At 54.4% G+C, this 15,036-nt stretch overlaps 2 protein-coding genes across 2 annotated transcripts in view; both read left to right on the top strand.

The window, feature by feature from the left end:
- Positions 1–502: 502 nt before the first annotated feature.
- MMP9 (matrix metallopeptidase 9) lies at positions 503–7,920 on the top strand (the record flags this gene model as incomplete). Its single annotated transcript, XM_079783462.1, has 13 exons — positions 503–640; positions 1,147–1,379; positions 1,730–1,878; positions 2,165–2,293; positions 2,380–2,553; positions 2,742–2,915; positions 3,273–3,449; positions 3,588–3,746; positions 4,584–4,914; positions 5,010–5,149; positions 5,474–5,624; positions 5,717–5,820; positions 7,707–7,920. 13 exons carry the CDS (start codon positions 503–505, stop codon positions 7,823–7,825), a joined length of 2,178 nt encoding a protein of 725 aa, XP_079639588.1. The 3' UTR covers positions 7,826–7,920.
- A 3,292-nt stretch (positions 7,921–11,212) lies between these two features.
- Positions 11,213–15,036, top strand: part of SLC12A5 (solute carrier family 12 member 5) — a gene marked incomplete at both ends in the record, with an annotated part of 36,437 nt that continues 32,613 nt past the window's right edge. Inside the window, one exon of the mRNA XM_079785324.1 lies at positions 11,213–11,333. Within this exon, the coding sequence (XP_079641450.1) occupies positions 11,213–11,333 (121 nt within the window). The remainder of the gene's footprint in view (positions 11,334–15,036) is intronic.

Genomic DNA, 15,036 nt, shown 5'->3' with positions numbered 1-15,036 from the left:
CTGAGTCCAGGAAGGCTTCCAGGGAAGAGAAAAGTGGGCGGAGCCTGGGAGTGTGGGGTGGGGCCCACAGAGGGGGGTCTGACTAGGAAGTGGGATCACTAGGTTCAGAAAAAGGCCCCATTCCCTTCCCTTCGGCTGACCACTAGGGGCCTTCAGGTGGGGGGCTCCTCCCTTTCTTTCATGAAGTTCTCACAAGCTGTGCAGTTTGCAAAACCCAACCTTCCCCTGTGGGCCTGTGGTTTCCTGTGGGTCTCTGTGGGTCTAGGGTCCTGCCTGACTCAGCAGTAGGGACTGTGAGCAGCAGGGAGAGGAGGAGGTGGTGTAAGCCCTTTCTTTGCCTTCTCATACTGGGGCTGCCAACACACGCACACACGCACACACATGCACACACCCCATCCCCTGAGTCAGCCTGGCGGTGAGGGGCGGGGTCACTGATTCAGTTAACACTGCCTCCTTAAAGCCCCCACAAGGGCAGCTGCAGCCAGACACTGCTACCTTCACCATGAGCCCCTGGCTGTCCCTGGTCCTGGCTCTCCTGGTGCTGGGCGATTGCTCTGCAGCCCCCAGACCACACCAGCCCACCGTTGTGGTCTTCCCCGGAGACCTGCGAACAAATCTCACCAACAAGCAGCTGGCAGAGGTAAGCAAACAGCTCAGCCTAGAGTTGGAATCCCAGGGAGGGCACGGACTCTCAGGAGATGGTTTGGGCCACCCTGGGGGTAATGGGGGTGTCTAGAGAACAGAGGTGTCTAGGATCAGGCACTGGGAGGGGGGTGTCCTGCGGAGGCTCTGGGCAGCGATGGTCAAGGATGGGTTCATGAGTTTCCTAGGTGGGCATTGGAAATAATATGGGGGTGGGGAGCACTGGATGGTTCTGGAGTGTGCACGGGCTGGGGGTGAACAGGGGTGAACCTTAGGGGCCCCTGAGGCAGGCATGGCCAGGAGCATCCAGGGCTGGGAAGGAACTAAGGATGTCTGCAGGGAGGGGGGATGCTTGGGTGGGCACACGTACTGATGTCCAGGGTACCAAGTCCCGGGTCCAATCAACGCCTTGCTGGTCCTGAGCTCCTGGGGGAATGGAGTTCTGACCCAGGAGGGCAGAGAAAGGGGGTCAGTGCCCTGGATGTCCCTGCCCTCCGTCCACAGGAGTACCTGTTCCGCTATGGCTACACTCAAGTCGCGGAGCTGAGCGACGACGAGCAGTCCCTGAGTCGGGCGCTGCGGGTCCTCCAGAGACGCCTGTCTCTACCGGAGACCGGGGAGCTGGACAGCACCACCCTGGAGGCTATGCGCGCCCCGCGCTGTGGCGTCCCAGACCTGGGCAAATTCCAGACCTTTGAGGGTGACCTCAAGTGGCACCACCAGAACATCACGTACTGGTGCGTGGCGGGGTCCCGCGGGGTCGGAGGGGGTGGGGTGAGGAGGCCGGTCTCCGCGTGCGCGCTCGGGGCGGAGGAGCGCGTCCTGTCTCAGACCCCCCGCTGGGTTTCAGGAAAAGGGCAGCCTGGGGCAAGTGGCACCCCCGCTGAGCCCCCGCGTCCCCTTTGGGGAAGTGGGCCTCCCGTCTGAGTCCTCCGGCCAGGGCCCGTGTGTGCCCCGAGAGGAAGATGCACCTGACAGCGCTTTCCTGATGAAAGCCTGGAGCTGAGGTCGCCGAGGCACAGGCTGTGCCCGCCGCCCCGGCTCCGCCTCTCACCCCGCTGGGCTCCGTCCCCGGCTTTCCCCGCAGGATCCAGAACTACTCCGAAGACTTGCCGCGCGACGTGATCGACGACGCCTTTGCCCGCGCCTTCGCGGTCTGGAGCGCCGTGACGCCGCTCACCTTCACGCGCGTGTACGGCCTCGAGGCGGACATCGTCATCCAGTTTGGTGTTCGGGGTGAGAGAGCGAGCAGGGGAAAGCCAAGAGGGCCTGGGACAGGGACCGGGACCGGGACCGGGGAGGGAGGACCACGGGGAGGGCCGAGGGGGCCCTGGACCGGCTGGCTCTTGCTGTGGCTCTGCCTGGGCCGCCCCTCGTCCGGAGGGCGCCTCCTCCCGCGGCACCGCACAGCGCGGGGCGCACGGGCTGGGTGGCCGCTCCCGCCCCTCAGGCCAGCGCCCCCAGGGTAGCGCACAACCTGCACCCCTCACCCAGGTAACCCTCTTCCCATCCGCTTCTCCAGAGCACGGAGACGGGTACCCCTTCGATGGGAAGGACGGGCTCCTGGCACACGCCTTTCCCCCCGGCCCGGGCATCCAGGGAGACGCCCACTTCGACGACGAAGAGTTGTGGTCCCTGGGCAAGGGCGTAGGTGAGATCCGGAGCCGCCGAAGCCCCGTTCCCTTTTCTCCTCACGCGCGTCCCCGGCGCCCTGACCCCGGCCCCGTCCCCCCGCAGTGGTCCCGACCTTCTTTGGAAACGCGGACGGCGCTCCCTGCCACTTCCCCTTCACCTTCGACGGCCGCTCCTACTCCGCCTGCACCACGGACGGCCGCTCCGACGACCAGCTCTGGTGCAGCACCACGGCGGACTTTGACACCGACCGGCGGTTCGGCTTCTGCCCCAGCGAGAGTGAGTTGGGGGCCGCGGAGTCCAGAGCGCCGGGTTGGAATCCCAGCTCGGCCACGCGTGCTGTGTGGGCGGCAGGCCGCTCTCTGGGTCCCGGGGCCCAGGCTACTCGCCTGGGAAAGGAGGAGAGGGGGGCGCAGTGGCGGTGGCCGGTGGGTTAGTAAATCGGGGTGTGTGCCCCCCCCCCCCAGGACTCTACACCCAGCACGGCAATTCCGACGGCAAGCCCTGCGTGTTTCCCTTCACCTTCGAGGGCCGCTCCTACTCCGCCTGCACCACGGACGGCCGCTCCGACGGCTACCGCTGGTGCGCCACCACCGCCAACTACGACCAGGACAAGCTGTACGGCTTCTGCCCGACCCGAGGTGCGTGTGCCCCGCCGCCAGATTCAGCACCGGCCCTCCACACGCGCCTCCGCCGCCCAGCAGTTTGTCCCTCCCCAGTCACCGGTCTGCAGGCCCGCGGGCACTCGGCCCGCCCTCCCCAGCCCCTCCCTCTGACCTCCAGTGGCCCCCGCCCCATTCAGTGGCTGGGCCTTTAAGCCCCGCCCGCTGCCGCTCCCCGGGCCTCCCCTCCCCAGGCGCACCCGGGCTCAGCGTCGCCCTGCGTCGCCCCCTAGTCTTGACCGAGGGCGCCAAGATTCCCTGGCTCCCTGTTTGGCCCGCCCCTGGCTCCTTGTTGGCCCCACCCACCTGCTCACCCAAGGCCCTGGGTCTCTTCAGTGGACTCCACGGTGACCGGGGGCAACGCAGCGGGGGAGCTGTGCGTCTTCCCCTTCATCTTCCTGGGCAAGGAGTACTCGACCTGCACCCGGGAGGGCCGCAGTGACGGCCACCTCTGGTGTGCCACCACGTCGAACTTCGACAGCGACAGGAAGTGGGGTTTCTGCCCCGACCAAGGTGTGCAGGGTTCCAAGGTTCTAGGGCTGCGGTAGTGGGGGTGGGGGGATGGAGGTGTGGGAAGGCTGTTTTGGAGGCGGGAGCTAGGAGCGCAGCCCGGGGCTCAAGTCTCAGCCCCCCCCCCCCCTTTTCCTCCAGGATACAGCCTGTTTCTTGTGGCTGCGCACGAGTTCGGCCACGCACTGGGCTTAGACCACACCAACGTGCCCGAGGCGCTCATGTACCCCATGTACAGCTACACCGAGAAGCCGCCCCTGCATGAGGACGACGTGAAGGGCATCCAGCACCTGTATGGCGGTGAGGCTTTGTGGCAGGGATGGTGGAGGACCGGGAAGGGTGGAGAATGGGGTGGGAGGAATTGGGACCTCAACCTCTACCTGTGGAGGAGCCTGGGTCCAGCGGGGTGTCACTGCTGTGGGGTCAGTGCTGGGAGCTGGTGATAAAGAGCCCAGACTCTAGAATGAGACCGCGGTGGGTTCCAAAGCCAGTCCAGCCACTTCCTGGCTAGGTGACCTGGGATCTATTACTTCCCCCGCCATTTCCTCATCTGGAGGGGCTATTAGTGGGGCTAATCATAGTATCTGCCTCAGGGGGTCCTTAAGAGGTTAAATGAGTTAGAATACTGCCTAGCACATAGTAAGCACATGTAAGTGTTTGATATTTTAATTGCCATGATCACTTGTCTTTAGTATTATTTCCTCATTTAAGAAACGGGGGTATTAAAGAATCTAGTTCATAGGTGTTTTTGATCACACAAGCTAAGTGTGCGTTTATAAAGCTTTTAGCGCTGTTTGGCACTCAGTGTGTGCGCTCAAAAAACACTTCTCTCCCATCTCGCCGGGTTGGGGTTGGAGATGTTCCTGGCTGTCTTATGTGCATAGGGCCCAGCGGGGCCTGGCCCTCGATGGGATAAATATGAATGAAAGGTGAGTGTAGAAAAGGATGAGGCCTTCCTGTGCCTGGGGGAAGGCAGGATCCAGCATCCAAAGTGAGGAGAGTGAGAGGGGTGTGTGTGTGTGTGTGGGGGGGGGGGGGGCGGGCACCGGGACTGATAGGCTTCGGGGAGTAGATACAGTATTCCGCGGGCACAGAGGCATGCAGGATAGGGGTGTCTCATCCGGTGTCTCTTTTTAGGCCCTCGCCCTAAACCTGAACCACGGCCTCCAACTACTACACCTGAAACCCAGCCCACTGCTCCCCCGACGGTCTGCACCACTGTCCGCCCCTCAGAGAGCCCCACTGCCGGCCCCACAGGCCCCCCTGCACCTGGCCCCACCAATGCCCCCACTGCTGGCCCCACCGGTGCCCCCACTGCTGGCCCCACGGATACCCCCACGGGTGCCCCCACTGCTGGCCCTTCCGTGGCCCCTACAGCGTCTTTGGATCCAGCGGAGAATGTTTGCAACGTGAACATCTTCGACGCCATCGCAGAGTTGGGGAATCACCTGCATTTCTTCAAGGATGGGTGAGGGAGGGGATTTGGAGGAGGGACCTCCCGCCCAGCCCACTGGTCTTTGGTTCAAGGCTCATTGCCCTGCCGTCCCCTCTTCCTGTTCCCAGGAGGTACTGGCGATTCTCTGAGGCCCAGGGACGCCGGGTGCAGGGCCCCTTCCTGATCAGGGACACGTGGCCTGCGCTACCTTCCAAGCTGGATTCCGCCTTTGAGGAGCCGCTAACCAAGAAGATTTTCTTCTTCTCTGGTTAGTTTCCTCCTTTCTCCCTTCCCTCCTCACCATCCTCGCCGATCTAGGAGGACAGAGAGACCCCGGAAAACCCAGACAGCGCCAAGTGCGGATTTAAGAACACGCGCCCCCTCCTGGCGGATGCAGTTTAGCAGGGGCTGAATTCCAGCTCCCCTCTTCGCGGAACCCTGCACGACCGTACCGAGCGGCTCTGCTCGCGGGCCGAGAGACTGCGGGAGGGCCAGGCTCCGAAAGATCTCGCTGGGTTTCCCTTTTTGCCATTTAAGGAGAATGTGTGCCTTCTCCCTGCCCCCAGGCTGATGCGACCCTTCTCTTCTGCAGGGCGCCAAGTGTGGGTCTACACAGGCGCGTCGGTGCTAGGCCCGAGGCGTCTGGACAAGCTGGGCTTCGGCCCGGAGGTGGCCCAGGTCACCGGGGCCCTCCCGCGCGGCGGGGGTAAGGTGCTGCTGTTCAGCAGACAGAACTTCTGGAGGTGAGAGCCGCGAGCACCGCCGGCAGGGGGAGCCCGGGCGCCATCCGCCTGCCCGTCTGCTCAGCACCTGTCTCCTCTCCGCCTTCCTGCAGGTTTGACGCGAAGTCGCAGATGGTAGATCCCAAGAGTGCCAGCCCTGTGGACCAGATGTTCCCCGGGGTGCCCTTGAACATGCACGACATCTTCCAGTACCGAGGTGATGGCTGCAGACGGGGCTTAGGGGAGGGTCCCTCTCCGAGACACCTCTTCCCATGCTAGAGCTTGGTCAGATTCCGAGCAAGAAAGGAAAAGGCCCTGGCGACTGATGTCCCCATGGCAGCTACAGAGGCAGGGACCGTCCCCAGATCATACAGGGGCACAACCAGGACTGGGATCTGGGTTTCCTGCCTTCCCAACTGCAAGCTCTTTCCCCAGCAACACAGGACACATGGTTTGCATGAAGGCTCATGCATTATTGTACAATATTCGTCAAGTACCTAAAATGTGCCAGATCCTGTGCTGCCACCAGGGCTATAGTGACAAATAAGGCAATTAATAGCTGTGTGGCTTTGGGCAAGTCACTGCTACTCTCAGAGCCTCGGTTTCCCCATCTGGAAAATTGGGAGGCTAGCTGGAATTACACTTGCTTTCTCTTTTTCACCGCTCACATCCAATCAGTTGACAAGTTCTGTCGATTTTATTGCTGAAATATTAACTTTCACTATCTCCTTTGCAAACACCCCCACTCCAAGCCATCCTGGTTGTCCAACACGGTTATTCTCTGGGAGTAGGGAGTGGTTAGGAATGGAGACAATAGTGTAGGAGTGACTCCAGACCAAGGTCAAAGGAACTAACCTGATCAGACCCCTCACTCCTCACCCCCTCACTCCTCACCCCCTCCCACTACTTCTGTCATTCCCTCGGCTCACTCCACCCACACCGGCCTTCTGGCTGCTCTTTGAGCACATCAAGGTCGGTCCTCGCTCAGGGCCTCTGTGCCAGTTGTTCCCTCTGCCTGGAAGGCTTTTTCCCAGGTTGCCACTGTGCTGCCTCCATCTTGCCCTTCAGGTCTCAGCACTGGAGCCACCTTTTCAAAGAGGCCTTCTCTGACCCTCATTATCTATTCACTTCCTTGCTTTTGTTTCCTTCCCACTTTCCAAACCAATCTCATTTATTTACACAGTTGCTTGTTAGTCATCTGTCTTACCCCACCAGAGCAGCGATTTTCAGCCTTTTTCACCTCATGGCACACATAAACTAATTACTGAAATTCTGCAGCACACCAAAAAAAAAAAATATATATATATATTTTTGCTGATCTGACAAGAAACAATAGGTATAATTTTGATTCATTTACACTGGACAGCTATTGCTGTGATGGCTGTTGTCATTTTTTAAATTTGACAGTCTAAGGGAAAAGAGGTCAGTGCCCCTGACCAAATAGTCAGGTATTGCATGCTTTAAAAAACCTTGTGGCACAGCGGTTGAAAATCACTGCACTAGAGTATAAGCACCCAAAGAACTGAGATCATGCCTGCAGCTTTTCTCTGCTCTGTCCCCAGTGCTTCTTTAAAATTTTTTAAAAAAAAATTGATTTCAGAGAGGGAAGGAGAGAGAAGGAGAGAAAGAACATCAATGATTACAGAGAATCATTGATCCTCTGCTTCCTGCACGCCCCACACTGGGGAATCAAGCCCACAACCCAGGCATATGCCCTGACTGAGAATGGAACCATGATCTCCTGGTTCATAGGTCAATGCTCAACTGCTGAGCCACGCTGGCGTGGCTCCTCAGTGCTTCTAACAGTACTTGGCATGATAAATATTTGTTGAATGAATAAATGAATGAATGGATTTGTGGAATGAATGAATGTTGAATGAATGGTCCTGAGCACCTACTGTGTGCTACACTCTGTGCCAGTGCTTTGGACATCGGGGTCTGTGCTCTCCAGTATCTCTGTGGGGGAGATGAAGGTGTGATATGAAAACCTTGGGAAGATCTAGAAAGGACAGGCGGGATGATTGTTAAGGTCTTGCTTTTGTTTCTGTATGTATATGTGGGAGGTTTGGAATCACTCCTCTTGTACCTGTCTCTCCTCTGCAGATAAAGCTTACTTCTGCCAGGACCGCTTCTACTGGCGCGTGAATTTCCAGCATGAGGTGAACCAGGTGGATGAAGTGGGCTATGTGACCTATGATCTCCTGCAGTGCCCTGAGACCTAAGGGCACCCCCTCCTGCTTCAGCACTGCAGTGTGGGTCCCCCTCTTGATGGAGAAGGAGCCGGTTTGCTGGATACAAACTGGCGGGTCTGTTCTGAAGGACAAAGGATGAGTGGAGGTGGGCTGGGCCCTCTTGTCCCACCTTCCTTTTTTTTGTTGGAATGTGTTTAATAAACTTGGATTCTCTAACCTTGAGATTTATTTTTGTATGTATGCATGCATATGCAAGAACATATGCATGTATGTATGTAACCAAGGGAGTGGTTACTATGTGCCAGGCAATGTTCTAAGCACTTCATAAATATTAACATATTCAATTCTTCCTATTAGGAATAATGTGATTATTCCTGTTTCACAGCCGAGGACATGGCCAATTGTTCATAAAACATTTATTGAGCCCTTACATGGAGCCAGGCTGCGTGCTGGGCACTGGGGATAGAGAGATGAAATGGGCTATGTTTCTGTCCTGAGGACCTCTCAGGGTCCTCAAACTTTAGGGTGCATACAAGTACCACTAGAACTTGCTTAACATGCAGACTCCAGGCCCTGCCCCCAAAGAGTCTAAGTTAGTTATAAGAGTAATTCTGTGGCCGGTAGGGATGGGATCACACTTGGAGAGTGTGCAGTGTGTGACCTGTTATCCTAGACTAAAGATGTGTGTGTGTATGTGTGTGTGTGATTGTGTGTGTTATGCTTAAAATCAGAGAATATTGCCCAGCCAAGATGACATCCGAGCTTGTGCTGAATCTGGAAGGATGAACAAGAGCTAGGACTGTCTTCTGGGAGAGTTATTTACCTCCTGGTAAATAACGAGCCTGCTCTCTAATCCCCCCACACAACAACTGCCTAGAAGGATGTTGATTGTAGCATTATATGTACAGGCAACAACTTAAGTGCCCAGGGGTAAGGCAGTGGATAAATAAAATATGGATTATATGCCGGATGATAGTGGAACTGACAGTTAACAGTAAACATGTTTAGGTATTAGATAATAGAGTCTTTAGCTAATTGTTTCAATTGCTTTGTTTGTCATGTAGCTTATATTCAAAGATTAAGAAAATGTTAGTTATTCCTAGAGGCCTGCCTGTAAAGCAAGTTTCAGGAAAAATGTTTAAAAGTACAATTTGCTTGAGATAATAGACGAATGTAGCTAGTTAAGCACAAAACAACTTACACAATGACAAAGGTCACAAGATGTTTAGCCTTTTGCTTTAAAGATAACATTACTGATGCACAATTATGAGATATTTTGCAGAATCTTGGTTCTGCAACCTGGTTAGATCACCTGACTACAGTGACAAAGACACCAGACAAGAGGACGTAAGAAACTAAATTAATCAGACTAAGGGAAACTGCTGAGGCTTGCACAAGAACTAGCCAATCAGTTTCACCCATGACCCCCAAACCCCAGTGCTCAATCTTTGCCTTTAAAAACCTTTGGGTTTTTAAAGCCATTAAGGAGTTTGGATTTTGAGCCATAGTTTGCTGTTCTCCTGGCTTGACGCCAATAAATTGCTTTTATTTTTCTAGTGTAAAAATCGGTATTTAGTGTTTGGCTCTGCTGTGTGTTTGGTGGGTGGACCCTCTTCCATTTGGCAATAGTAGCTACCCCTGGTACAGCACGGACTATATGCCAGCCCTGTTCCATGCGTTTTCTGTGTGTTGACCTTAAATTAAACCTATGTGACATGCACTACTCTTACCTTATAGGTACTGGTATTATTGTCAGCACCCCCCCCCCCATTTTACAAATGAGGAAACTGAGGCACAGCTCACCTGACGTCTCATAGCTGGTGAGTGGTGATTTTGCGCTCTTGGTGCAAATGCTGGGAGAAGAGAGAAGCAGGCAGTGTTGGGGAACTACAAATGGCTCAGGACTTGAATGTGTGGTTTTAGGAGGTGGATGAGAGGGGAGTAGAGAAGATTCTGGAATGACAGATAGAAATGGTGGTCTGGACTAGATGAGAGAAGGTCTGAATGCCAGGTTGAGGAGTATGCACTTGACCCTAAAGGATGACATAGGGGCTTGACTGAAGGATGGGGCAGATGAGTGGAGGTAATGGGCTTGATCAGATTTGATGATCTTCTGGACCTGGGGTTCAAATGGGAGTTTAAGGAGGGGGTCAGAGGACTTCTCCCCAAGCGTCCTCTGGGTGGAGGTCCTCTCTTCTAACTCATCCATTTCTTGTTCAAGAATGACCTACTTCCATTGAGATACACATTCCTTATTATGGCTTGTTTAAAATTCCTCTGGATCCCTGACTCTCTCTAGAGACTGTTCCATTTCTCTATTCCTCATCCCCATCCCTCATAGAACTTCCTCAAAGCGTGGATTTCTACTCACTGTCTCCACTTCCTTAACTCCCAATCTCTCAACTACTCCCAGCCTGGCTCCCACTACAGAGGGCCCACTGCACCCCTGAAATCACTCTCTTCACAGCCACCTACCATCTTCCTGTAGCCAGATGCAACAGGGAGCACGGGGGGTACTGCTCTGTGCTCACCCTATACCATCTCTCAGGTTCTTTGACACAGTTAATCAAGCCCTTCTTCCTGAACAGTTTCCTCACTTGGTCTCTCGGATCCCTCTTCCTTCTGTTTCTTCTCTCACCTTATTGGTTGGATCTTCCTCTTCCCAATCTCTAAATGATAGTGTGCCCTTGTGCTCAATCCTTGGACTTCTTCTCACTGTACACTCATCCCCTGTGATCTTGTCTAGCCCCACAAGCATTAAGTAGCACCTCCAAAATTTTATCCCCCAAGCTCCAGACTTGTATGTTCAACTGCTGACTCTGCATGATCCTTACATGACAGATAGGCACCTCAACCCAACAGGCCCAACGGAACTCTTGGGCTCCGTCTTCCAAACATGCTTCACCACCTTAGTGAAAGACATCCTTTGCCCTCAATCATACTTAAAACCTGCTCGGTCCTAAGGTCTAGAAATCTGTTAACCTCCTTGTTCTAGAACAGAGTTTCTCAACGTTGGCACTGCTTCGGGCCAGATCGTTCCTTGTGCGGGCAGCAGGATCCATGGACAGATGCGGGACCCATTCAGAGTCAGTCCTCCTCCCCATGCCACGGGCCTCAGCATGGGGTGGGGCGCTATGCAGAGAACTGGTGGTAAACCTGTGGCTCATGGTCAGACAGCCTTGGTACGAGCCTAGATGGTGAAAGTTGCTTCTACCACCCAATGCCAGTACCACCCTCTCTTCCGTTGCGACAACCAAAAATGTCTGAAGTAGGCAGCACAGCGGGCACTAGGACCCCGCGCGGCGCCGCGTCCGGCAGGGGGTTGGGGGGGATCCGCTCTTTCTGTCTCCTGGAGCCAGGCTGCGGCCACTTGTGCGATCCGGGCCGCACCGCGGCCGCCCGGCCCCTTTCGGCACCATGAGCCGCAGGTTCACTGTCACCTCGCTGCCTCCCGCGGGGCACGCCGGGACCCCTGACCAAGAGCCCCACAGCCACCCGGCCGCGGACAGCCGCCACCTCTCAGGGGAAGACGCCAAAGGTAGAGGCCGCAGGGGCGGGGCCTGAAGGAGGGGGCGGGGCGAGATAAGGGGCGGGGCCGTGGTGGGCGGGTCTTCTGTTGTCAGGGGCCGGGGTTCCAAGCCAAAGCCGGAGAGGGGAGAGACCTAGCGGGGTGGAGGGAAGTGGGATGGGAAATTGTGAAAGGAGGGGCCAGATTCGAGGTGGGCGTGGCCACGGGAAGAGATGGGAGCCTGAGGCAAAGGGGCGAATCTTGTGAAGAAGGGGATTGAGTCTAGGGGGGACTGGGCTGCCGGGCACTCCAGGGGCGAGGTCTTTCCGGATAGGAGGCGGGACCAGGGGGAAAAGGTGGAACCAGGGAATGCGGAAGGCGGTGTGATTAAGGGTTGGGTACCGAGCCGATGGAAGGAGGTAGGACTAGCCGGGTTTGGGGCTAGATAAGGGCGGAGCCAGAGGGAAAGGGGTTGGGCCAGGAGATAGGAGAGAGGTCAGGGTGGGGGTAGGGATGGGAGGAAAAATGAGTCATGGGTCTCTGAGGCAGGTGCTGGGTCCATCGGTCATTGTTGCCTGGCAGATCCTCCAATCTTCGGCCTCCCAGGAGGCCTCGTGGTCAGCACTGGGTAGCCCAGGAAGGGGGTGGGAGAAAGAGAAGTTAGTTTAGACCCCGGACAGCTACATCCTGGGAGGATGCTGTGGGGGTGGGGGGGACTCCAGGGCCAGAAGGGTTGGGTGGAGCCAGTTCAAGAGGGATAGGGGGCGTCTTCTTCGAGGGCCCAGTGCAGTAGTCTTGTCATGGAAGTTACAGGCAGGGTATAGAAGAGAGAGGAGGGGCAGGGTCCTACTGGCCTTCGGTGAAGAATCCTGGATGCACACACTCCGCAGGGGGCCCTTGTCCGGGGTTCCTTCCCTGGCTCCGTGCCACTCAGGTCTGGAAGGAACGTGGCAAATCAGCGCGGAGTGGCCCCGCGGCGGGAGAAGGAAGAGCCTCCCAGGGCCGCCAGGGGTCGCTGCTGAGCTGCAGGTGAGCTCACCCTGACTCCAGCAAAAATAAGCACCCCAAACCCTAGAGGTTTACTTCAGGGGTTTCTTTAGCGAATCCCCTCATTGTATAGATGACCAAACTGAGACCTAGAGTTCCACAGGGCTCCAGTCCATGAACCAAAAGCTTACTGGAAGTGGCCACTCAGATTTCTTGGACTCCTTCCACTCTTCATCTTTTTCATAGTCTGTCTGTCTGCTTTCTAATTTTCATAAATAGCCTTATCATCCTTCCAGAACCAAAAGCCAGAACTTCAGGAGCCATTCTCAACGCCTCCTTTTCTCTTCCTAGTGAGGGGGTCCTCACATCTTGACCACTCCACCTCCCAAACTCCTGAATCTGACCACATCTCCCCTCCTGTTAACATTACCCTAGTCCAGTGGTCGGCAAACTCATTAGTCAACAGAGCCAAATGTCAACAGTACGACGATTGAAACTTCTTTTGAGAGCCAAATTTTTTAAACTTAAACTATATAGGTGGGTACATTGTTATTAACTTAATTAGGGTACTCCTAAGCTGGCCTTTGCTAAAAACTCAAGGGGCCAAAAAGCCGCATGTGGCTCGCGAGCTGCAGTTTGCCGACCACTGCCTTAGACCATACTTCCATCATCTGCCACATGGCCACCACCATAGCCTCCTCACTGGTCTGCCTACCTCCAATCCTATCCTAACTCCACTCCAACATGCTCCCCATTGCTTTAGGATGAAAGCCAAACCGTCATTCAAACATTTTCCTCCTGGACTCCTGGTATACTTGTCTGTGTTCATCTCAAGTAGTCAGGGAAACTCCTACTCACCCTGTAAGTTATAGCTCATTTAACTCCTTCTGAAAACCCTTTTCACTTTCCTTGGCTCCGAGGCAGAGGCAGTCAATTCCACTTCTGCCCAGCCACTGCATCATGAGAGCACGTGTCCCAATGGATGGAGGTTACTTACTTGTGTGTCTCCTGCATCTCAAGGTCAGGGACCATATCCTTTTCTAAAATTTTGTTTTTATTATTTTTATTTAGTGTATTTACTTATTTATTTTTGAAGTGTAGTTGACATACAATATTATGTTAGTTTCAGGTATACAACATAATGTAATTTATGAAGTGATCCCAACTATAAGTCTAGTAACCATCTGTCAACATACAAAATTATTATATTATTGACTATATTCCCTGTGCTGTGCATTCAATCCTGGTGACTTATTTATTTTGTAACTGGGAGTTTGAACCTCTTAATCCCCTTCACTTTGTTCACCAATTCCTCCACCTCCTCCCCTCTGGTAACCATCAGTTTGTTCTCTGTATTTATGAGTCTGTTTCTGTCTGGTTTTGTTGGTTCATTTGTTTTATTTTTTTGGATTTCACATATGAGTGAAATCATACGGTATTTATCTTTCTCTGTCTTACTTGTTTCACTTAGCATAATACCCTCTAGCTCCATCCATGTTGTCATAAGTGGCAAGATTTCATCCTTTTTTTTTATGATTGAGCAGGGACCCTAATGTTTCATCTTTGTGTTCTGAGTGTCAAGCCCACAACCTGGCACTTAGCAGTGACTTAATGCTCATCAGCTATAGGCTCCTGCTTCTCCTACCCCTGCCTCCTTCCCTCCCATTCCTTACCCCCTGGCCTGAGAATACGATGGTCCTCTCTCTCATCTCAACTTTCAGTTTTGGGTGTGCAGGTGTCTGTGCAAATTGTATGTGAATCTGGAAAGCTGTGTGCCTGTGGCAGAGGCAGTGTGTATATGTCTTTGTGTTTCTTGAGGGAGCAGCATCCTATGCCAGCTCTAATGACCTGTGGGGTGGTCAATGAGTCAGTACTTATGTGTGTCACTGTATGACAGAGTGTTGATGGGCATGTTGATGTGTGTATTTCTGTGTCTATCTGTGGGGTGGGTACTTGTGTGCTGTGTTTATTGGAAGTTCCATCTGGAGAATGATGTGGGTGAAGGACCTGAAATAGCCTCCAGTACCCCCTCCTTTCTTTTTTTTTTTTTTTTAAATGTATTTTTATTGATTTCAGAGAGGAAGGGAGAGGGAGAGAGAGAGAGAGAGAAGCATCAATGATGAGAGGGAATCATTGATTGGCTGCCTCCTGCATGCCCCACACTGGGGATCAAGCCCACAAACTGGGCATGTATCCTGACTTGGAATCGAACCTGGGACCCTTCAGTCTGCAGGCCAATGATCTATTCACTGAACCAAACTGGCTAGGGCCAGTACCTCCTCCTTGATAGGTCACCGCCTGGGGAAGTGGATTAGGGCTCCCTAGGGAGACCAAACATCTGATGGTATCTTTCCCACAGCTGTTCCTGTACAGCCCTCTGGCCCCAGGGAGGTACTCTTCCCACCTTTTGTCCCCACCCAGGCCCACAGGGAGAGGTGACAGCATGTGTAAGGTGGGGGGAGGCTTGGGGGAGGGTTTGCAGGTCACTTGTATATGAGCATTGCCTTTCATTCTGGACTAAGGGAGTGGAGTTTGTCCCTGGAGGTGCTTCCTGCTGCCAGGGGGGTCAGTACAGGTGGGAACATGACATACAGGGGTGAAAGAAGCAAGTCAGAGGCTGAGTCTCGAATCTACCAGTAACCCTGCACTGTAGCCCCCATGCCTCAGTTATCTCATCTGTACTATGGGAAGATTGATGGCGAGTTGGCTGGAGAGAAGTGGACCTGACCAGTTGTTACAACTCTGA

The sequence above is a fragment of the Cnephaeus nilssonii genome (genome assembly GCF_951640355.1).
Source record: "Cnephaeus nilssonii genome assembly, chromosome: 11".
Lineage (NCBI taxonomy): Eukaryota > Metazoa > Chordata > Mammalia > Chiroptera > Vespertilionidae > Cnephaeus > Cnephaeus nilssonii.
This window is presented reverse-complemented; position numbering and strand designations above follow the sequence as displayed.